We start from the raw sequence: 23620 nt of genomic DNA, 5'->3' as shown, positions 1-23620 counted from the left end.
CTTTTGGAAACAGCTTCAAAAGAAGTACACAACAGTATGTATGGTTTTTGGTGGTGCTGTTTTAACATGGAAAATTGATGCACTTTTTTCATACTGTCCATCTTTATCTCACAGCTTTTCTTTTTCAAGCTCATATCTATTGGGCCATCAGAGACTCTGTGTCCTGCTAATACAATCTCTACTCTATGTCAAAAGATAGGAAGTGAGAACATTTTGGAAGCACTTGCATCATATATGACCTCCATTAGTATAGAGGTTATCTTTTTTAAGTACTCTTTTAACGGTAAAATGTGCAGCAGGCTGACTCTAATACGACTGCTTATATAAAATAAGACTTTCCCTTGATTTTATTGCATCTAATTAGCAGCAGAAGTGAGTTTGACCATAATTATCCACCTTCATTTAATTGAATGTCTTTTTATTTAAGGTGGAATGAAAGAACAAGATTTAATGTGCATTAAACTTCATGGTGTCAGCAAAGTTGGTCTAAGGAAAATTATTGATTTCATTTATACTGCAAAGCTTTCTCTTAATATGGACAACCTTCAAGACACGCTGGAAGCTGCCAGTTTTCTACAGATTCTGCCAGTTTTGGACTTCTGTAAAGTATTTCTCATATCTGGGGTAAGATATTTTGAAATCTGATTTTTCCTGTGGTAGACTCTGATGTAGCCTGTTTAGATTAGGACTCATGAAATCTGCTGTGCAGGAATGTGAAACTTGCCATTAGACAGATGTGTCTTGTAGTATGTGGTCTGCAAGCAAGGTGAGATTGAAACAGGTGCATTTTTATGAAATGGAATCGTTTAATAAAAGCCTCTGTGTTGGCCGGGCATCGTGGCTCACACCTGTAATCCCAGCACTTTGGGAGGCTGAGGCGGACAGATCGTCTGAGGTTGGGAGTTCAAGACCAGCCTGACCAACATGGAGAAAGCCCGTCTCTACTAAAAATACAAAAATTAGCTGGGCATGGTGGTGCATGCCTGTAATTCCAGGTACTTGGGAGGCTGAGGCAGGAGAATCGCTTGAACCTGGGAGGTGGAGGTTGTGGTGAACTGAGATCGCGCCATTGCACTCCAGCCTGGGCAACAAGAGTGAGACTCCATCTCAGCAAGAAAAAAAAAGCCTCTGTGTAATCAAATGACATTAGATACTAATAATGTTTGATAAAGATATATACTTTAACTGTTTGATAATGGTATATACCATAATCTGGTTTTATTCAGCTTAATGACTATACAAGCAGGCTTCTTAAATGTAATTGAATGGAAAAGTAATCTGAGCTTCTAGAACTCTTTAAAATTTCTTCTTTTAATATGGGAGCTAGATCTTAAGAAGAACTAATACCTATGGGCAAACCTGTAAGAATGTAAGTCTTGATTCCATAAAAACATACCACCTACTGAATAGTGTTTAGCCATTTTTTAATAGATAAGATAGGGCACATACAACTACCAATCGATGAAGTACTTAGTGGTAGTCACCCAGTTCCTGAAGAGAGTGTTTTATTTTAGTTGAGACCCTTACATTTTACTTCTGGGGAGATAAATGGCTACATTGGACAGAAATATTGCCAAGACTTCCAGAGGTCTTGGAGCTTGTTTTTCTGATTAAGAATTCTGGCAATATTAATTTTTAGTATATTTTCTAACTCATTATGTTGATGGATATGTTTTCTATAATTTTTTAACTCATATCAGTCTTAATATAGGTAAATAATTGCTGTTAGATCTTTACAACTTACATTTTTTGAACATGGAACCTTCTTTAAAACACTAACTTTCAAGAGAGCATGTCCTTAATTATTTTATTATTAAGGTACTTGCTATCTTAAAAGTCAGCCAATAACTAATTTAACTGGCCTATTGAAAGTGTGTTTTTTGTATGTTTGATTTTAGAAAACTCAGACTACTGTCTCACAATTACTTATAAAATTTGAACTAATTGCTACTTTTAAGCGTTTTTATGGCAGCATGTTGCTATATTGTTGACTTGTATTGTCTTCTTTATTGCTCAAGTAGCCCAAGTGAAGTTGGTTAATTCCCATGCTATTGCTTGCCTCCATTACTGAATTTAGGTGCTTAATTTTATTTTAATTTGATCATACAAGGCCCATCCCCTCAAGAGCTATTAGGATCTCACCTCTAGTTGTGTCACTGGCATGATATAACAACTTCATTTCAAGGAAAAATGAATCATATTGAATGTGATTTTCAAAATGCCTCAAGTCCAGAATTTAATTTAGTAGTAACACCTAAAGCTTGTACTTATAGACTCTTAACATTGCTTTACACTGATCTTAGCAACACGTGGTCATCCTGAGCCAAATTAAGGAAAGTGCCATGATTTCTTTGGAACTAATCATTAACAAGAGACATTGTTGGCATATCCTCTAATACAGAAGTTTAGTACTTAGAACTTCAGATATTGATTGTGATCAGTTCCTTTACCTGAAAGAAAATGAGCAAACTGGATAATACACAATACAAAAAAGTTATAGTAATATTATTGTCACAATAATAGAAAATAATTTTGTTCTAGATAACTGTATTTAAAGCAATTTTATTTAAAGATGAGACCATAGTTACTTTGTATTGCTAATTTCCAGTAATTAGACTGTTGGTTCCTTAACCTGTGTTGAAACATTTATTATAATTGTTTTTTAGAAATGTCTTCATTTTTATAAACACTTAATGTTGCCTTAAATATCATGTTCATTATTTTTTTGCATCCTTTGCAGACATCCTAAAACCTGTTTCTAATGGAGAAGAGGCTTCTCTGTAGCAAAGATTACTTGTGATAGAGTTTACTCCTACCTCTCAGTTTTAGAATTTTCTTGCCTATGAACTTTTAGGAATTACCTCTTTTCTTTGCATTATTCTTCCTTACTTGTCCTTCATCCTTTTTTGCAGAGGATATGTCTGTATGGTTTTAGAGTAGAAATCTCTTCCCTCTCAGAATCCATTGTAATTTTTGAGAAAATCTGGCAGATTATTAGTTCCAGGAACATGCAAAACCCAAGTTTTCCTTTACCCTTCTTTCATGCATTCTGTTTTTCAGTTAAACCTATGTTCAGTCTGGCTCTATTTATTTCCCCTTTGCTTCTCAGCAATCAAGTGAAAAAGGAAAAATAGTGGCCCAGTGTATTTTCTACTTATAAAAACTGAACATCTCAAGATACTGTATTTTGTAAAGGAAGATTTTTTGAAGTTCTTCCATGAGCTAAGTTATTATAGATAAATTTTAATATAATGTTCTCATGTTTAAGAACGGTGTGCTGAAATCAGATGTTTTAGAGGAAATAGGCTTTATGTTTTTAATTATATAGTGATATTATAGTTCACATAATCAAAACACTATTTGGGTTTGAACTTTTAGACAGAAAAATTCCCTTCTAATACAATTCTGTTCTATCCTATTCTCAATCATTTGTGTGGAGGAAGAAGAACAGTGGTATGTAAAATGTGAATCAGTAACAGTGGTACGTAAAATGCGAATCAGTAAAGAACCCAGAAAACATGTATGTATTAGTTTTGAATGATAACTCTAGATACAGTAGTAAAGCCACACTCACCTTTGGTGGGATAGAGATACCAGTTTTCTATAACAGAGCATCAGTGTTAATAGAACAAGAGCCAACCTCCCTTCTAACTTTGCCATCATTTGCAGTGTTACTTAGTGGTTTATAGGATGTGGCATTTTTGTTTTTGTTATGTTATTTTCTTGGAGTTATGGAAAAGAGGACAATGAAATGAATACAGAAGGATGACAATGAAGGATAGATATGAAGCATAGTAGGTAAAAATTTCTGTAAAACTAAAACCACTTTTATATACTATGGAGATAATGGAAAATTGCCTTTGTTTAGTGATACCTAAAAATTGCATTGGTTTTGTCCTTATGACATTGTATAACTACAACATGTTAAATACTGTGCCCATTAGCTAGTTGTTGTTGTTGTTTTTTTTTTTTTTTGAGGTGGAGTGTTGCTGTTGTTGCCCAGGCTGGAGTGCAATGGCAGGATCTCAGCTCACCGCAACCTCCGCCTCCCAGGTTCAAGCGATTATCCTGCCTCAGCCTCCCGAGTAGCTGGGATTACAGGCATGCACCACTGTGCCTTGCGAATTTTGTATTTTTAGTAGAGATGGGCTTTCTCCATGTTGATCAGGCTGGTCTCGAACTCCTGACCTCAGGTGATCCACCCGCCTCAGCCTCCCAAAGCGCTGGGATTACAGGCGTGAGCCACTGCACCCAGCCTCATTTGCTAGTTTATAAGAAAGTTGTGTAAGTTTTGTTTATCCTTTGTTTGCAATTTGAAATTTTTAGCATCTAGCATTTGCCCCACGGAACTTTTGTTATGGAGGATTTTAGGCTAGTTCACAAAACAACCTAATTTAATGTTAGGCTGCTGAAATAGGGCATCTGTAATTGAACTCAAAAGATTACAATTTAAATATACAAATATATAGAATGAACAAAACAGAATAAAGGTGAGAAAGAAATCACTTTATGTTTGTATAAAAGCATTTTTTAACAAGAGAATGAAGATGTCATTGGGCTTTAGACTTGGGGATAATCTTTCTTAAAATAATTTTTTACTTGTGTTTTCCCCCCTTGATGCAGGGAGATTACTGGTTCCACCTGCACATTTGTTATCAATGATAGGGGTGGAGAGCTCACAATGAAGTAGAGAGAAAGTTTATTGAGGTGACTGGAGGTGATGAAGAGTTGGAGACAAAATAAAGGAGGTTCATAAGTGGGAAGGAGACGAGAGAGGAATAGGGAGAATATGTTTCTCTCAAAAGAAAAACAAAAAGAATCAGAAGTCATTGGAGAAGGCAGTTCCTTTTGCTTTCGCCTTTGTTACTGAATTACTGAGGATTTCCTGCATAGTACATATATTTCACATTCTTCATTTAATCTAAATTGTATTTACCTGTAAAGATTAACAGACATGTTTTTTAAGATTTTTTTTTCACCTTTGAGGGCAATTTAATGCAAGTTAGAGACAAATTGTATAGATAATTAAAATTAAAAATGAATCAAAATTATTTCCCTCCCCACCAAACCAGTCTTGACTTCCTTATTGACAGGGCTGATATTGGGCAAAGAGTACATAGAAGGCCATCCCCATTGCTTATGGTCGGCCATCCATTCTGATTGGTTGATACCCATCTTGTGTGGTTGTTAAATATTCTGAATATCCCTCCTATAACCTTGAGTACCCATTCTTGCCTATCTGCTATCTGGGACTCTGTCTGGGAAGAAGAGGCCTAGCCTGGGCTCAAACCTCTTCAACCTCACAAAAGCCGTTGTAATAACTAACATTGCATTCAATAAAAGAACTGCATTCAAAGTGCAAATAAATAGAGAATTGAATATTTTGGGCTGGAGACACCAGTGGCATTCACCTCAAATAGCGTTTAGAAACTGAAGAAAGACAAAAACTGAAAGAGAGAGAGGTATTTATTATTCAATTATCCCTTTGTTCTTACCAAAGTGTCTCTTCTTTGTGTCCTGTGACGGTCTCATCCGTGGAAGGAGGCTTGAGAAAAGATACCTGTACATTCTCTGCCTGCTAAAGTAGCTTGTTTGATTTCTTCCCAGTCTTATTCTGTGGACATGGTTTCATTCTCTGCATTGATTGTACTAGATATCAGGCTGTCATTTTAATAAACTAGATAGCACCAAGTAGAATTTGGCACATTGAATGGCTAAGGAGTTCCCCAAATTTTTGCCAGATTTCTTAGTCTTTGCATTTCCCTTGAGAGTACAAAAGCAGATACTGGCTGGTCTGAGTGCAATGGCATTTACGACTAATTGATCACAACCAGTTACAGATTTCTTTGTTCCTTCTTCACTCCCACTGCTTCACTCCGCTAGCCAGAAAAAAAAAAAAAAAAAAAAAAAAAAAAAAAGCAGATACCCATTTTTTTCTAAATGGGAATTTCTTTGTATAAAACACCAATCTTTAAAAAAAAGTCCTAGATTTCAGATGAAATCTTCCATTAAAATAGCAAATTATGTTAATGACAGTGTTTTGGGTACATCAGTTATAATTTGAATAGTACAGCAGCAGTGAGGACCAATATGTTATTGAGAATACCACTTGCAATGTTATGATGTTGGAAGTGCCTTTAGGATGACTATGAAAGTTGTTTGGTTATAAAAGAATATAATAATTTATATCAAGGAAATGGAATTGAGCAGTTGATTATTTTAAGAACAATTTTATAGGTTCCCACAGGTGCTTGAAGGATTTTATCCTTTTTTGTTCTTTTTTTTTTTTTTTCTTTTTTTGATGGAGTCTTGCTCTGTCACCAGGCTGGAGTGCAGTGGTGCGGTCTTGGCACAGCAACCTCCGCCTCCCGGGTTCAAGTGATTCTCCTGCCTCAGCCTCCCAAGTAGCTGGGAATACAGGCATGTGCCACCACACCTGGCTAATTTTTGTATTTTTAGTAGAGATGGATTTCACCATGTAGGCCAAGATGGTCTCGATCTCCTGACCTCATAATCCACCCACCAAGGCCTCTCAAAGTGCTGGGATTACAGGCGTGAGCCACTGCGCCCGGCCTTGTTGTTCTTTTTAAATGCCAATGTAGTTATTTGGATTAACTTCTGTTATAACTCTGTTTTTAAGTGAACCTTCTTTGGAATTGTGGCCAGGTTTTCAGATGAAATAAAAGATGAACTCAGATGAAATTTCTACTTAGAAATTTTTAAAATAAGCTTTAAACTTCATATTTTATATTTTCAATGTATATTCTATTATATACATAAATTGCATTATAAATCCAATTATCCATTTATGGATATCCAATTATCCATTTATCCTTTTATGTATCCAATGGATACACAAACACATGTATCCATTTAAAAATACTATCTAGGCTTAATGTTTGGAGATCTTCTAGCTGAGTCACTTTTAAGAATCATGATGGAGAAGTGGATTAAAATGAATCATAATAGAATATTATGTATTTCTCTGAATATTGTTTACTATAATTCCATCAGTTTTGATCTATTTATATTGTTAATTATTACTGTAGGCTTTGCTTCTTTAATTTCTATATTCTATGATTAATTTTTAAGCTTTGATTACATATACTTGCTAAGAATTAATTTCCTATTACATATTTTTCTTGTCTGTGTCTCATTTTGAAATTAATAAGGTTTTAGTAATTTGCTACATTAATTCAACAGGTATCCTATTTTTAATTGCATCTATCATCGTATCTTTACTTTTTATATTTTTGATATTTGTAGTATTTAGCCTTTGTTGTATACTCACAGTATGGTAGCTGTTGTACCTGAGCTATAGAAAATACTTAGTCTTGGGTACCCCATAAATATATATACCAACTATGTGCCTACAAAAATTAAAAACTGAAAGAAATAAAAAAAGAAAATACTTAGTTCTTCTATCAAGAAGATAACAATTCAGAAGGTTATGGAATACCTTTCTCTGGTGATTTTAAAGAAAAAAGTAGGCAGCTATTTGTATTGGTTAGATGGTCTGTCAAAGTCTTTTCTAGTCTTGTGTGTCTGTATATATGAATGTATTGATATACAGAAGGTATTTTCCAAATGCCTGTAAATAAAATGTAAGTTTCTTTCTCGTGTTATTCTAGCAATCATTTTCTCACTGGATAAGTTTGAAGAGGGAAAAGGTGAAGGAATTAAATACCTTGATCCCATTTCTAAATTATACAGTTTGGCTTTTAATCTTTAATCTTGCTCTATTTTACATGCTATAAATTTAGATTTCAGTTTGGTGACTGGCAACTGGTAGTATCATTTTGCCTTCTTAAAGTACCCATTCTTTGTTGTTTTTTAGTAATCATATCAATAATGATGAGAATTTGCATACTTGGGAATTATATTTGTGTTGTCATCAACTTTTGCTTAACTGTACTAATAAACATCTTCAAAAGTATAAATCACCTTCACTCTGGGGACAAGATAATTCTTACTTGTCTTGGGATGTGAATTCATGACTTCAAATTCCTTCCACTCAGGGTGAATTGGGAAAACAGGTATTGACTGTAACTCCATTTACAAAACTTAAATTTTTGAACCACCAACCTGCAGCTCCTCAAATTGGATTAAATGGACTTTTTGTTAACCACGTTAGAAATCCAGGGTATTTATACAGTGTTATGCTGTCTATTTCTAGAGACTCATAATTTGTTAACTTATTTTTCTATTTTTTTATGTTACAGTTACGTGTTAGGTATTTTTAAAATATATGGCTACTAAGTAAAATAAGCAATTAAACATTTTTGTAAAGCAAGTCAGCTACTTAAAAGAGTACAAATTCTTTTTGAGTAATAAATCAATGATAGACTGGATAAAGAAAATGTGGCACATGTACGCCATGGAATACTCTGCAGCCATGAAAAAGGATGAGTTCATATCCTTTGTAGGGACATGATGAAGCTGGAAACCATCATTCTCAGCAAACTAACACAGGAAGAGAAAACCAAACACCACATGTTCTCACTCATAAGTGGGAGTTGAACAATGAGAACTCATGGGCACAGGGAGGGGAACATCACACACCAGAGCCTGTTGGAGGCTGGGAGGCTAGAGGAGGGATAGCATTCGGAGAAATACCTAGTGTAGATGACGGGTTGATAGGTGCAGCAAACCACCATGGTACATGTAATACCTATGTAACAAACCTGCACGTTCTGCATGTATATCCCATAAGTTAAAGTCTAATTAAAATAATCTATGAAAATAACAATGTGTGTGTGTATTAACCTTAGAGATTTCAGTGATATTATATCCTAACTGGGCTGTCATTTTATGTGGAGGAGTAATGTTTTTAGCTTTATTTCAGTTTTTAAAGAAATGTCAACAGGAGGATTATTTTATTGTCTCTTAAACATCTGCCAAATCTGTTAACTATACAGGTGTGAGGTTAACAATACATTGATAAAGTTTGTGTGATGTTGAGGACACATAACCTGACAAAATTTTAAACACAACCAAACATTTAAGTCTTTTGCCTGTGATCCGTGTCTGTTTGTATACATACACGCTGGCGTTTTTTATGGTAGGCTTGTTTTTGTGGTTTGTTCTTTGTATTATATTTGCTAATATTATTTTTCCTATTTTTCCTTTGACGAGTCAGTTATTAGAGCATTGAAAAGAGGTTCTACTGAGGAAAGGCCTCTCTGTCACTTCTCTTCTTTGTCAGCTTTTCACTTTATATTTTGCTCTATGGTGGGGAGATGGTTCTGGGCTCCTGTTGACGCCAGAGAGAAACAGAATGTGCTGAAAGTAAGAGTGGCTAAGGAAAGCTATGTTGCCCAGATGGAAACAGTCATCACAGATACCAAAATCTCATTTACATGAGAGATTTGTTGTAGTTACGCCCCTCTGCCCTTAAGAAAGAAATTTCCTTGCTTATATTTCCAGATAAATAATGTTGAAAATTAATTTACCCTAGGAATAATTATCTTATTAAATTATTTTCATTATGAGTGATAACTTTGAAGGAACCAAAATGAATGATAGTAATGAGTGATGCCTATTTACATGAAAGGGAAATCTAGGGATTGGGTATTAGAGCTTTTCTGTTCATGGATCTGCTAGCTGTGTGGTATTTTTAAGAATAATGACTAAGAAGTGGATTGAGATGAATCATAATAGAACAACCTTCTATTTTCCCAAGTTTCCATCTGGCAGGAATTTAATCAGTATTTTGGGGGTGGGGGTGGGATACATTTTTGAGGAGAGAAGAGTAACTAGTTTGGCCATATTCCAGTTATAACATTGTTTCTTAGAGTAGCTTCTAACTTACTGAATGATCATTTTCTTTTAGTCAGCCTTCTACTGGATTAAGTAAAGGTGGTTTGCAAATTATCTGTATGTAGATCATTGATACATTTAGATAAGAATCCTGTTTGTATCTATATGAACATTAAAAGCATAATTTACTCTTATTCTAGAACAGGTATTTGTGCTGTCAAGATGTGATTGCCATGAAAGTAGTCATGTTTTAATTTTTTTAATTGGCTTAATAGGTCACTTTAGACAATTGTGTTGAAGTTGGACGGATTGCCAACACCTACAATCTAACCGAAGTGGATAAATATGTTAACAATTTCGTCTTGAAGAATTTTCCTGCATTGCTGAGCACGGGGGAGTTCTTGAAACTCCCTTTTGAGCGTCTTGCCTTCGTGCTTTCCAGTAATAGCCTTAAGCACTGTACTGAACTTGAGCTCTTTAAGGCTACCTGTCGTTGGCTTCGCCTGGAAGAGCCTCGGATGGACTTTGCTGCAAAATTAATGAAGAACATACGATTTCCACTGATGACACCACAGGAGCTCATTAATTACGTGCAAACGGTGGATTTCATGAGAACTGACAATACTTGTGTGAATTTGCTTTTGGAAGCCAGCAATTACCAAATGATGCCATATATGCAGCCAGTTATGCAGTCAGACAGGACTGCCATTAGGTCTGACACCACTCACTTGGTTACACTAGGAGGAGTGCTGAGGCAGCAGCTGGTTGTCAGTAAGGAATTGCGCATGTATGATGAAAAGGCCCATGAGTGGAAATCGTTAGCCCCCATGGATGCCCCAAGGTACCAGCATGGCATCGCCGTCATTGGAAATTTTCTCTATGTGGTTGGTGGACAGAGTAATTATGATACAAAAGGAAAAACGGCAGTTGATACAGTCTTCAGATTTGATCCTCGATACAATAAATGGATGCAAGTTGCATCTTTAAATGAAAAGCGCACCTTCTTCCACCTAAGTGCCCTCAAAGGATATCTGTATGCAGTTGGTGGGCGAAATGCAGCAGGTGAACTGCGTAAGTGCATTTATATTAAGCATAGAGACAAATTTCTTCACTCAGAAATTCTTATCATATCATAAAATAAGCAGTCCTGTAAAATCAGATAAAAATGTAGTTAGGGTTTTATTTTAAAACTATTTTTCTGAGAAAATATTGGAGACCATCTTTATGCCTTATCTGGGCATATATCGTTGGCGAGGGAACAAATTGTTACAAATACATCAGTATATTGTATCATATTTTACCTGTGCAGTGTATATGGTCTTCATCTTGAAGGTTCATCTAAAAAGTATACTTAGCTCATTTAAATTATAATAAGGTCTTGGATAGAAGTTTGGCATGTTTTCTCATTTTCTGCTTTTAAAAGGCCATATGATATTTTACTGAACAGGTTATAATCCTTCATTACATAAAACTTTCATTGTTTCTTCTTTTACAAAATTTGTTACCTATTAGTGGCCACATAGATAATTTTCTTTATAGATTAAATGTACAAAGTTCAACATTATCCAAAGTTTGTTCACTGTGAATATTATGATCTATGACTGTTTTAAAAATAATTCTCTTGACGTAATATCAGATAGTTTTCTTTTCCATAAGCCCATCTGGTAAGCTTTATTTGATGGTCACCTTTTTGTCTTCCCAATATAAAATTGGTCATAAACATACTTTGATATAGAATACTTTGGCTATATAAATTAACCCAAAAAGGTATAATTTTATTATTTCAGATAAAATTGGGATAGTATAATTTTTCCAAAAATAAAGGCAGGAAGTCCACATTTTATGTTGTGACATATATTTGTCATTACCATTATTGTTTGGCCTTGTTTTCAATTCTTTTATTCTCTATTATAAATAGAGTCTGTCACAGGAAGGGGAACATCACACACCAGGGCCTGTCTGGGGCTGAGGGGCTAGGGGAGGGATAGCATTAGGAGAAATACCTAATGTAGGTGACAGGTTGATGGGTGCAGCAAACCACCATGGCACGTGTATACCTATGTAACAAAACAGCACGTTCTGCACATGTACCCCAGAACTTAAAGTATAATAATATAAATAAATAAGTAAATAAATAAAAAAATACAAAAAAAGACAGAAAGACAGAAAGGAAGAAAGAAAGAAAGCCAGATGTGGCTCATGCCTGTAGTCCTAGCTGTTAGGGAGGCTGAAGCAGGATTGCTTGAACCCAATAAATAAATAAATAAATAAATAAATAAATAAATAAATAAAGTCCTTGTAGTTGACCAATTCCAGGCTCCATAGAGCTGGGAAAGTTCAAAATATTGGCATTGGCTCTGGATAAGTTCAGAGTAATTCTCAGAATCTTTATTCTTCAATATTCTAAGAAATAAGAGATAGTTTAATGTATTTGAGACTAAGCTATTTATCAGAGAAAAGAATAACTGTTCTCAGCTTTTATACTTTCCTGTTTATAAAACACTTTCTTGTTAGTGACATGGTCTTTTTCCTGATCTTTTCTACCCAAAGTTTTTTTTTTTTTCTTTGTTGTTACAATGATATTTTTTTCTAAGACCAGATTTTCTAGATTGTTGGACTATGTTGCATGATCATGAACTGCATAGGTTTTCCAATATATTTTAATAATTGGACTTTTAAAAGCAGTTAAGGCATAAGTGTCCTTAGTGTACAATTGTTCTTTAGGCCTCCTCAGTCAACCTACACACATTATTTTCATGTTATTATACTATTTTAAATTTGTGATATCTGGAAATATCTGGAAGGTGCAAGTAGTGACTTGGTTGTTTCTTAGAAAATCCCTGTGTAAGATAATCTTTTCTTAAATATTTTCTTCACAAATAATAGGTCATTAACTTGGTCAGTCTTCTTTTCTCAAAGGAAATAGCTCCGTTTTTCAAAGTCAGTCCTTGCTTGTTGATATTATCACCCCTGTTAATATGCAGCTACTTAGTTTTCAATATATAGTTCCTAATACTAATTAAAAGCCATAATCTTCTGGGAGTTTTTAATCTTCAGGCCAAGGAGAGTCATTACATAAAACCAAGATGCTAGAGGCTTCTTTCTTTGAACCTATCCCAACCCTGTTTCAGTTGCTCCTATGGTATACCCGTCTAGGAACTAGAAATAGACCACCCTGTTGGGCAAGTGGCTCATACACAGGAATCCTTGCTCCTGACCTTCAGAAACCACCCCTCCATCTCTGATTAAAAACAGTCTTCTGTGTTTCATTTTGAAAGGGAAAAGAAACAAGGGAATCATGCTTTTCTTAGGGTATTCCTAAATTCATATTTAGGCTTTAACAATAAAATTTCTAAAGCTTAACCTAAGGATAATGACTTAAAAAAATTTCCCCTCTAATGGTAAATATAGATCCATTTTAATCTTATTTCATAAACTGCATTTAAAAAAATGCATGTCGTTATAATACAGGCACAAACCATCTATTCCAAGAATTCTAATTCTAGTTATCATCCAATTATTTGATATTTTATTCCATTTGAAATGATCTATAGATTACAAATCTATAATGACCTTATAGATTTGTAACCTATAAGTAGCTAAACTTTTGTAGAAAATGATTGCGTCCCTTAAAATCAGCATACCCATCAAACGCATTCTGTACTAAACATTTTATTATACAATATATTGGAAGTTTAAAAAATATTTTGTGATTGACTTAGTAAGTGCATTCAAATTTAGAGTCTTGATTTCAGGAGAAAAAAGGCCAAAAAGAGTCATTAGATAAAGCCAAGAAGCAAGAGGTTTCATTTGTTTCTGATCCACTCCACCCCATTTGAGTTCTTTCTATGTTATACTCAAATAGAAGCAAGAAGTAGATTGTCTTGTCACGTCACATCCAATATTACTGAGGTAACCAAACTTGATGAAACCTGCCTTGATTACTATTGCTCCCAAAGAATAATATTAATGAAATTTCCTGAATTCTATCCATGATCGTGTTTCTCTTTATATAAATAAAAAGTGAATTTGTGTTAGTTGGCATTTCCAGTTTTCTTGGACCCATTGTTTTTGCAGAATAGCAGATTTTGATTCTAAAGAAACTCTTGCCTATATTTCTGAATGTTCCTGCCAGAAACCGAGTTTTTAACATTTCCCCTACCCTACAAGCACTTTTTAAAAATAGAATTCCTCCTTCAATGCACACATTAACATCTGTTATAATAAATTAACATTCACATTGTAACTGATTAAGTTGACACGTTCATATGCCTATGTAAATAGAAGGAGGTGATGGGAATGGGTGGCAGGAAAAGGGGATTTATGGGAAAGTCATTTAACAATTTAATAGGTTGATTAGTACCAGTATACCACTTCATACACACAGTAACCATTGCCTGTATATAATTATAAAAAGAAAAATTTAATGGGTACAAAAATAGTTAGAATGAATTAATAAGGCCTAGTATTTGATAGCACAGCAGGGTGACTGTAGTCAATAATAATTTAATTGTATGTTTTACAATAAGTATGAGTATATATATTTGGATTATTTGTAACACAGAGGATAAATCCCTGAGAGGATGGATACTCCATCTTCTATGATGTGATTATTATACATTGCATGCCTGCATCAAAACATCTCATGTACCCCATAAAAATATACATGTACTATGTACCCACAAAAATTAAAAATAAAAAAAAACAATGGCAACATTTGCAAGACAGTTTAGATCACTTTAATGCATTTGGCCTTTTAAAATCTTTCCATGGGGTACTTGGACCAAAGGAAACCTAAGCCCATTGTTCATCAAAAAAAGACTGTGTGTGTGTGTGTGTGTACGCACTAGCACACATGTGCTCACCTGGTTTAGTGCTGAAATATAATTCCTTCAAAATGCTGCTTTCCTTTGACACTGGTTACAATGGGAAACTAGGGGAAGCTTAGAGTAGCTGTCACTTAAGTGTAAAAGGAGTCAGTTATTTCTGGCGTCTTTCAAAATTGTGTCATATAAGAAATCAGTCTTCCATTGAGGCTTCCTATATTGAAGAAGAATGTGACAGCTCCAATATCTTTCACTTCAGTTAAATATTAATAAGTTAAGGTTTCAAATAATGAAATAACTTATAGAAAACATGTTAGATGTTTTTCAAATACATGCACAATAAAACTACTAAAATTTATTAAATTCCTCTATACCCCCCAAAGGATTTGGGAGTTTCTTGATCACTCACCAGCGTTCTATGTTTCTAGAGTCCATCTCCCCTGTATGAGAGCCATCATTGTTTAAATGATTTTCTTTTTTTTTAATTATACACTAAAAATATTTATTTCACCTAGAAAAGCAAATGAAGAGCAACATATGCATAAACAAAGTGAAACAGATGAAAAACGTGACAAAATTGCAGACATAAATCTAACCATATCAATGTGTATTAAATGTGCATGAAATAAACATCCCTTTCAGAAGTCAGAGATTATCAGCCAAGACAAACAAAAGCAAGCTCCAACTATATCCTGTCTAGAACAGATACCACTTAGAGTCAAATAAATACATAGGTTGAATGTTTATAAAATGATGGAAAAAATTATCCCACATAGAAACCATAAAAATGATATTGGCTTTATTAATGTCATAAAAGACTTTAAGACAAGAAATGTTACTGGAAACAGAGACCATTTATATGATTAAAAGGTAGATCCATCAGGAAGATGTAAAGAGTATAAACATATATGCACTTAGCAACAGGGCCTCAAAATACATGAGGCAAAACCTGACAGAATTAAAAGGAGGAATAGGTAAACAGCAATAATAGTTAGATATTTCAATATCCCACTGCCCATAACTTATAGAAAATAAGCAAAGATACACAGACTTGTACATCACTATTAACCAACTTGCCCTAATTACCATTTTTAGAATGCTCCACCCATTGACTATGGAATACACATTCTTTTAAATGCATATAGAACATATTCTAGGATATACCATGCACTGGGCCAGAAAACAAGTCTCAATAAAATGGAAAAGATTGTAGTTATTTAAATATGTTCTTTGGGTGCAAAAGAATTATTTTAGAGATCCACATCAGAAAGGAACCTGGGAAAAGCCCATATGTTTGAAAATTAAACACTTCCATGGATCAAAGGGATGATTTTCTTTAAGCTAATCTCTTTCCTAATCTTAAAGAACAAATAAATTCCACATCATCTTCTGGGACCGATTCTGGATTCCTATGGAATTATCTCAGAAAATAAGAACTCCTGATATATGTGAGATAACCAACCTAAGTATAATTCTTAAATTGGAGAGATTCTTTAATGTAAACACTAGGCCACCAAACTACTGAAGTTAATTCTCTAGATTAGGAGCCAGCAAACTTTTGTAAAGGGCCAGAAAGAGTCTATTTCCAGCTTTGTGGGCCATTCAATCTCTGTCACAAGTAATCAACTCTGCTGTTGTGGTGTAAAAGCAACCCTACATAATCCATAAACAAATGAGTGAGGCTGTGCTCCAATAAAGCTTTATTTGTGAACACTGAAATTTGAATTTTATAGAATTTTCATAAGTTACAAAATAGTCTTGATTCTTTTTCAATGTGTAAAAAATATAAAATCATTCATATTTTTATCTTTTGGGCCCTACAAAACAGGAAGTAGACTGGATTTGGCCTATGGACTGAGGTTTGCTGCCACCTGCTCTAGATTTTTCCAGTTGCCTCTTTACCATTTCCAACTCTTATAGACTACGATTGAAGCACTACTTTGTGGCTCCAACTCTTTGCCTTGCATCATCCCTTGCTCCCTCTTCCCATCAGAGTTGTTGGTACTAACCTATATCTGAGTGTCGTGTAAATATGGAAAATGGAAATAAGAGCATGTGTATCTACTTTTTAATTAGATGTATTTTATTTTAAAATAAAATACTATTGATTTGACTGATAACAATAGCAATTCTGCATGGAGAACTGCATGACAATAAAAGTTGACAATAAAAATTAAACTCCTGGAACAGCTAAAGGAGATAGATTTTTAGCTGGAAAAAAGCTTAAGAATGATGGACTATTATATAGTAATTTTGTTATTGGTGGTTAATAGCTATCTTGCACTGAGGGGCTCCTGTATGAGAAAGTACAAATGGATTCTTATAACCACTATTAGGGGAAAATGCAATTAAGTCACTGACAGAGGAATTATCTTTCTACATGGGAAAATATTAATAATAATAAAAAGTGAATAAGTATTCAAATTCTAACTCCACTTTAAAAAGAATAAGAAGAAACTAATGGAAATCACATTGGAACAGTTTGAATTAAACATAAGAAAGGACAGTTACAATCCAAAAATTTCAAAGTTTAAGTCAGAGTCCTGCATTAAGAAAAGTGTAATACTATAGTGAATCCTGTCTTTGGCTTCAAGTAGATGGAGATGATATCTGGAAGTCTTTTTAGACCCCGTTTCTGATAGGATGTGTGGTTTAATTACTTCTAAAACCTTCCCATTAATGGCTTTGCTAATGCCAAGTACCAATCAATGCACTAGGTTTTCTCTTATGTGGCGAGAGAGAGAGAAAAGGAGAGAGAGAGAGAGAGAGAGAGAGAGAGAGAATAATAATATAGGATTTTGCTTGTCCGTTAGGTAAAAGTCATGCCAAAGGCAAATGGAAATGAACATTTGAAAAGGCATCCAGTGACTGGAAATAGTAAAAAAAAAAAAAAAAAACAGTACTGGGGCATGTGGCAGTTTAACTTGTTATTAATTTTAGAAATAGGGTTTAAAAGAAATAGAATTGGCAAGGATCCAAGCCTAAAGCAATGAACAAAGCCAACAAAGCAGTAGGTAAAAATGAGAATAGTAAAAGCCTTTGAAATAAGACTGAAAATTCAAAGCTAAAGTAAGTGGAAAAGAAAGTCAGTAGAGAGATACAAGAAGTGGCATAATATAGGTGTGCTTGGAGGAGAAAAGCATACTTTCCATAGTGAATTTGATGATGAAATGAAATTATTGAATAGAGCGGAAAAGTAGTCTTTCTCTCTCTTTCTCTCTGTCCTCTCTCTCCTCTCTCTCTCTCTCTGTGTGTGTGTGTGTGTGTGTGTGTTTTGCCTGTCACCATGTTATTTTTTTTAAGTAGAGAATCCCATTCAAAGGTTGATGCATCAGGATTGCATTTGGTTGCAAGTAGCTAAACCTAATTCTGGTGGCTTGATCAAATTGTCCTACTCAATAAACTTCTGCTTACCTGTCACTGCCCAGAACTATATCATATGGTGGACCAAAGCTTCAAGGGAACCTGCTAAATTAAATTTCGTTTTTAGCCTGGTGCAGTGCTTCCCTAAGCAGTATTGTGGTTCTATTAGTTTAAAAAAGTAAGTTTGGGGGAAGCAAGAAATTGGATTAGCAGTTGGCAGTGTCTGCAATAAATAATATGAACTTTTCAAGTCAATCTAGACCTCATGCTTTTGATGAGTTCTCTTAATAGCTTTTCTGCCTTTTAAAAAGTGATTACCTTTTCCATCTTTCTTGGTGACATTGTTCTGTTCTTGAGGTTATAACAGACTGAATGAAAGATACTTAAGTGAGTTGAGGTCACTTCTCCAAAATACATAATGTTAAAAGATGATAAATATATTACTGACAGGAAGTATTCTTAATAAAGATCTTTATATTATGCCGCCAACCATCTTCAGGTTAAGAGTAGTACTGGCTGCAATGATGGTGGGTATATATAAACTATTAGCTTTAAAGTATAAATGTAGAGAAATTATTATCAGTGTCCATTTTGTAGTCTGTATATGAATTAAAGCAGTGGGCTTCAGAACATAAACCAAGAAGTGTGTATATTTTCATTCTCAATGTAAAAGTTTGCTTCTTATGTATTAATGTTTGTTTCTATCAACATGGGGACCCAGAATTGAGGAGTTTTTCATTTCTTTTTATTTTTTTCATCCTTTCTTCCTATGTTTTTAGAGCAAAGAAAATGGAGAAATGTCAAATTATAAATATGTAAGCAGATTACAGAATAAATCTTAGTGATTTCTGCAATGACAGAAATTTGTTAGATTCTTACACTATCTAGTCTAATGTAACATGTACTAATGGTTTATATTATTAATATAGTCTCAATAATTACTATAAGAGCTCCCCCCAAAGTCTTACACATATCTATCATAGCTATAATAGATATGTTTCAAGTGTTTGGATATTATTACTGTTCCACTTAAGAGAAAAATAATTAATTGCTAAATTTGAAGTTAAAAATAATTTTCTTTTCTTTTTTTTTTTAACAGCCACAGTAGAATGTTACAATCCAAGAACAAATGAATGGACCTATGTTGCCAAAATGAGTGAGCCCCACTATGGCCATGCTGGAACTGTGTATGGAGGAGTGATGTATATTTCAGGTAAACAAGTATCATGTGAACACAATATACTGTATAAGCTTTTAACTATATGGTTATCTTTCCATATAGTGATAGTAATAATAATAGTTCAGGCGTCAGGAGTTTGAGACCAGGCGGGCCAACATGGTGAAACCCTGTCTCTATTAAAAATACAAAAATTAACTGGGTGTGGTGGTGCACGTCTGTAATCCCAGCTACTTGGGAGGCTGAGGCAGGAGAATCTCTTGAACCCGGAAGACAGAGGTTGCAGTGAGCCGAGATCATGCTACTGTACTCCAGCCTGGGTGAAAGAGCGAGACTCCATCTTAAAAAAAAAAAAAAAAATCCAGAAAAATGGAGAATCAAAATAGAATTTATATTGATTTTAGAAACTATTTTTGTGTGTATTTGCATATGAATGCCTTGGGCATTCTGTAAATTTATAAGAGTACTAGTAAACCAATCCTGTTGTAAGGTATAACTTAGAAGAAATTGGAAAGCATTCAAATTTTGCTTTCCAGTCCCCATGGTCTGTATTCTAATAAACACCATTCATAGTTTCTGTAGCAACAATTAATTCATTTTATTTAAGCTAAACTATGTGAAGGAGTGTATCATTATATAAGTTCTCCTATGCATAAAACGTGCTTCCAATATGCATAATAGTACATAATAATGTTCGTTCTCTCTTTCAGTATAGCCCATAATATGGGTTTCCTTCTTCCTTAGCATTATAAGGGGATTCTACTATGGTGTCATTGCATAAATATTTCTGTGCTGATTATCTGTATTTTATGCACATGAAGATATATTTTTCTGTTAAAAAATTCTGAAATGGCTATAGTTTGTTCACAGTGTCCCAGTAGCAACTTTCATTCTCAAATTGTTGGTGTTTAAATCAACCTACTGTAGAATTTCTTTCTTTTTTTAATGCATTTTCTGCTTTCATTCTCCTGTAGAATTTAGGAAGAAGTCTCCCTTTAATGTAATGACCACCTCTGGTATTGACATTTAACTTTGTTAGTCAGGTTATTATCATTTGGCTCTGACACACTCTGCCTGGGACAATTCTTCCCCATTTGAAGGCCTGCCAGTGCCAGGTCAGCAGTTACATTACTAGAGACCAAGGGTGTAAAGGCACTATTTGTGGCCTGATTGACCACTGCCTTATGAAATCTGTAATCAATAAGAATCAGTGAAAGGCCTGTAGTATATGATTGGCAGGTTTCTGGTGTTAAATTCATGAGCAACTACAGAATGTCTTATATTGGAAGAGCCATCCAGGTAATAAATATGCTCCCATTAATCAATGATTTACACCATCTATCTATTTTATGTGGGCAGCTGCTGTACCACTATAATGAGAGCTCCAACTCCTCAGAGAAAAATGACACCTGAATTGTTCTAGTGGTGTTTTGGCATAACTGGCGTGTATTGCAGAAATGACCGTCCCAATCAAGAGTGGTTAGAAACTATAGCTGATTTTCAAAACAATGAACTGTGTTTTGCTTTCTGGGAATTCTGTAAAGCACAAGGAAAATATTTTTAAAAAGCAGAAGGAAACAGTGATAGTGATTGGCATCTGGCCACTTGACAGTAAAGCTTTGAATGATTTGACTAAAGATTAGCTTACTTCTCTCCCTTGTCTACAGAAGGTGTAGTTTAATACTTTCATTGTAGAGACTGGTTTATATGTGATCTAAGAGTACACTTTGTAGATGATACAGACTAAATTAGATTAACAACAAATTGGTGCATATATAAAATTCCACGTATATTCAGCATTCTAATTCTTTAGATTTTTAAATATGCATTCTGATAACGGATGACATTATCCACCCTCACTCTGCCCGCAGAAAACTATAAACATAAACAATTCTGAATATTCTTATAAGCTTTTACACATGTGCAAGACTTTCAACTTTTTCAAAGCATTTTGATAAATATCTCACTTCAGAGTCACAATCCTGATGCAATAACTAGAGTAGATATTGTTTTGTGACAAGTGAGGAAATGGGCACCTGGAATTTAATGTGCTGTAGCCCAGTGCTCAGGACCCAGAGGGTACCCACTAAAAGGCAGTAAGTAGTGAATGATGCTTTGTAGTTGGAATTTACTACAGACCCAACTCTATCAGTGATCAAAATATATTTTCCTTCAGCAAAGCCTTTTAAATACCATGGATCTCCATTTGAGAAAGTCATTGCAATAATGTAAGTGATTGCAAAAAAAGTAATTGTTTTGCTCTTTAAGAAGATGAAAATGCTATTTTCTTTACCTTTAATCCAGAGAATGTATTTATAGAGGAAAGACAGTCCTAAGAACAGTATTAATAAGCTGTATGTCATAATATGTGACTAAAAGTTATCTGTGACAGAGCTCCTTTAATTACTTTTGCATTTCTATAATAATCTATTTACTTCAAAACTATTGTTTTCATTCTTTAGGAGGAATTACTCATGATACTTTCCAAAAGGAGCTCATGTGCTTTGACCCTGATGCTGACAAATGGATCCAGAAGGCGCCAATGACCACTGTCAGAGGTCTGCATTGCATGTGTACAGTGGGAGAAAGGCTCTATGTCATTGGTGGCAATCACTTCAGAGGAACAAGTGATTATGATGATGTCCTAAGCTGTGAATACTATTCACCTATCCTTGACCAGTGGACCCCAATTGCTGCCATGTTAAGAGGGCAGAGTGATGTTGGGGTCGCTGTCTTCGAAAATAAAATCTATGTGGTTGGGGGGTATTCTTGGAATAATCGTTGTATGGTAGAGATAGTGCAGAAATATGATCCAGATAAAGATGAATGGCATAAGGTTTTTGATCTCCCGGAATCCCTTGGCGGCATTCGTGCTTGCACACTCACAGTTTTTCCACCAGAAGAAACCACACCATCACCTTCTAGAGAGTCCCCTCTTTCTGCACCTTAAGATCGTCTCTACAACTAAGATGCTGTAGTTCTATCTTTGCAATGTGTCATAAATTCTCTTCTTTTTCCCCCTTAAGTAGTATATATGTTAGGATTAGCCTCTGGTAATTGATACAGATATTGGAAAAAAGACAACATTGATGTTATTTGTGCTCTTTGTTTGGCCTAGAATGTTTATAAAGTGGTAACACAACCATTCTGGAAATGTATCCCATAGAAGCTGATGTTTAACACATGAAAAAAAAGTATTGTCCATAAAATGTTTCTTCAGTACTTTTTAAATGCTGTGTATTGGGTGTAAGGTATTTGTCATCTTACATTAGTAAACCCAATAAGCCAAGTTGAAGGTGGATTATAGTAAATGTACAACTGTGCTCACTAGGCTTCAAGTAAAAAGTTTTCCTTTCATCTTTGACTGTAAGATGTCAAAGGGAGGCAGCCTGCTTGAACAGGAAACAATACACAAAAGGTTGCCAACTCGCATGAGCTACCTCCCTCTTTTCATAAAGTATTTTTGACATATCTGTCAACCCACTTGACTGTGTGGGTGCATTGAGAACACAAAGTTTCTTAGACATACAGGAGAAGTAGCTTAAAGTCACTAATATTAATTTAAAAAGCAGCATGAACCCTCTACTTATAAACAAGGGTTTGGTGTTTTTAAAGTGTGTATACATACATACACATACACACATACACATATGTCAAATATAATTTTTTAAAAAATTGAGTGGCACATCAAAGAAATGTGAAATTAAAAAGAATTCTTCCAAAAAGCAGCTTCCATTAAAATGGGAATTCAGTATGCACATACTGAATGCATATATGTAGAACCATACAGAATTTAGGTGGATAAGGGCTAGAAATTTTGAGCAACAAAATTTGTCACTTGACCAGATTTTATCTTCAAAAACTGTATTCTACTCCTTCTCCTTTGCTGTTGAGGTAACTTGCATATTATATGTATTCCGTATACTCAGTTCATAAGGTTATTTAGCACAAAGTATAGCAGCTTCACCTGGAGAGCTGCTTTTGCTCAGTAAATTCAACTTCCATGTTTTATCTTTTTTTGTTCAATAAAAACATTTAATGTCATTTTGGTCTGAGACATCCCATTATTGTCTGATTCGACTTCCTTTGATTAAATATCTATATTTTTGGCATGGCAAAATGTGATCAGAATTTACAGCTCTGAGCAGCTTGGATGAGTGAATATGCCTTTTTATTCAAGGAAAAAAAGAATTTGACAAAATCTAACCTTATTCATCAAAACTCATTGCTGGTTGTGTTTGGGGAATTAGATTATGGAAGATGCTAACTGGCTTTTCATCACCACAGAAGAACTGCCAGCCATGTCTAAACCAGAAGAGCAGTTACAATTCTGAGTTTAGTCTCCCTGATCTTCAAGAGGATCCATCTTGCCTGATGAGAAGGGATTGTGTAAAATTACCTTAGAGATTTGTCTTGACCTGGGATCCCAAAGGAAAAATGTTTTTGTGAAAGATTATTTGAGAATTATATTAGCATCATATTGTGATCTTCTCTA

At 34.6% G+C, this 23620-nt stretch overlaps 1 protein-coding gene across 7 annotated transcripts in view; it reads left to right on the top strand.

The window, feature by feature from the left end:
• Positions 1 to 23170, top strand: part of KLHL13 (kelch like family member 13) — a 210508-nt gene extending 187338 nt beyond the window's left edge. For 5 of the 7 annotated variants that reach the window (XM_054544992.2, XM_024241083.3, XM_054544989.2 and 2 more), the window contains 4 exons: positions 428 to 624; positions 10035 to 10830; positions 19048 to 19161; positions 21588 to 23170. In XM_054544992.2, the coding sequence (XP_054400967.1) occupies positions 428 to 624; positions 10035 to 10830; positions 19048 to 19161; positions 21588 to 22075 (1595 nt within the window). In that variant the 3' untranslated portion in view covers positions 22076 to 23170. The remainder of the gene's footprint in view (positions 1 to 427; positions 625 to 10034; positions 10831 to 19047; positions 19162 to 21587) is intronic. The other 2 variants (XM_054544990.1, XM_063721073.1) reach the window with 1 other exon arrangement.
• Positions 23171 to 23620: the final 450 nt, after the last annotated feature.

The sequence above is a fragment of the Pongo abelii genome, chromosome X (assembly GCF_028885655.2).
Source record: "Pongo abelii isolate AG06213 chromosome X, NHGRI_mPonAbe1-v2.0_pri, whole genome shotgun sequence".
In the NCBI taxonomy this organism is placed as follows: domain Eukaryota; kingdom Metazoa; phylum Chordata; class Mammalia; order Primates; family Hominidae; genus Pongo; species Pongo abelii.
The sequence above is the reverse complement of the archived record's forward strand: the minus strand, read 5'-3'. Positions and strand labels throughout refer to the sequence as shown.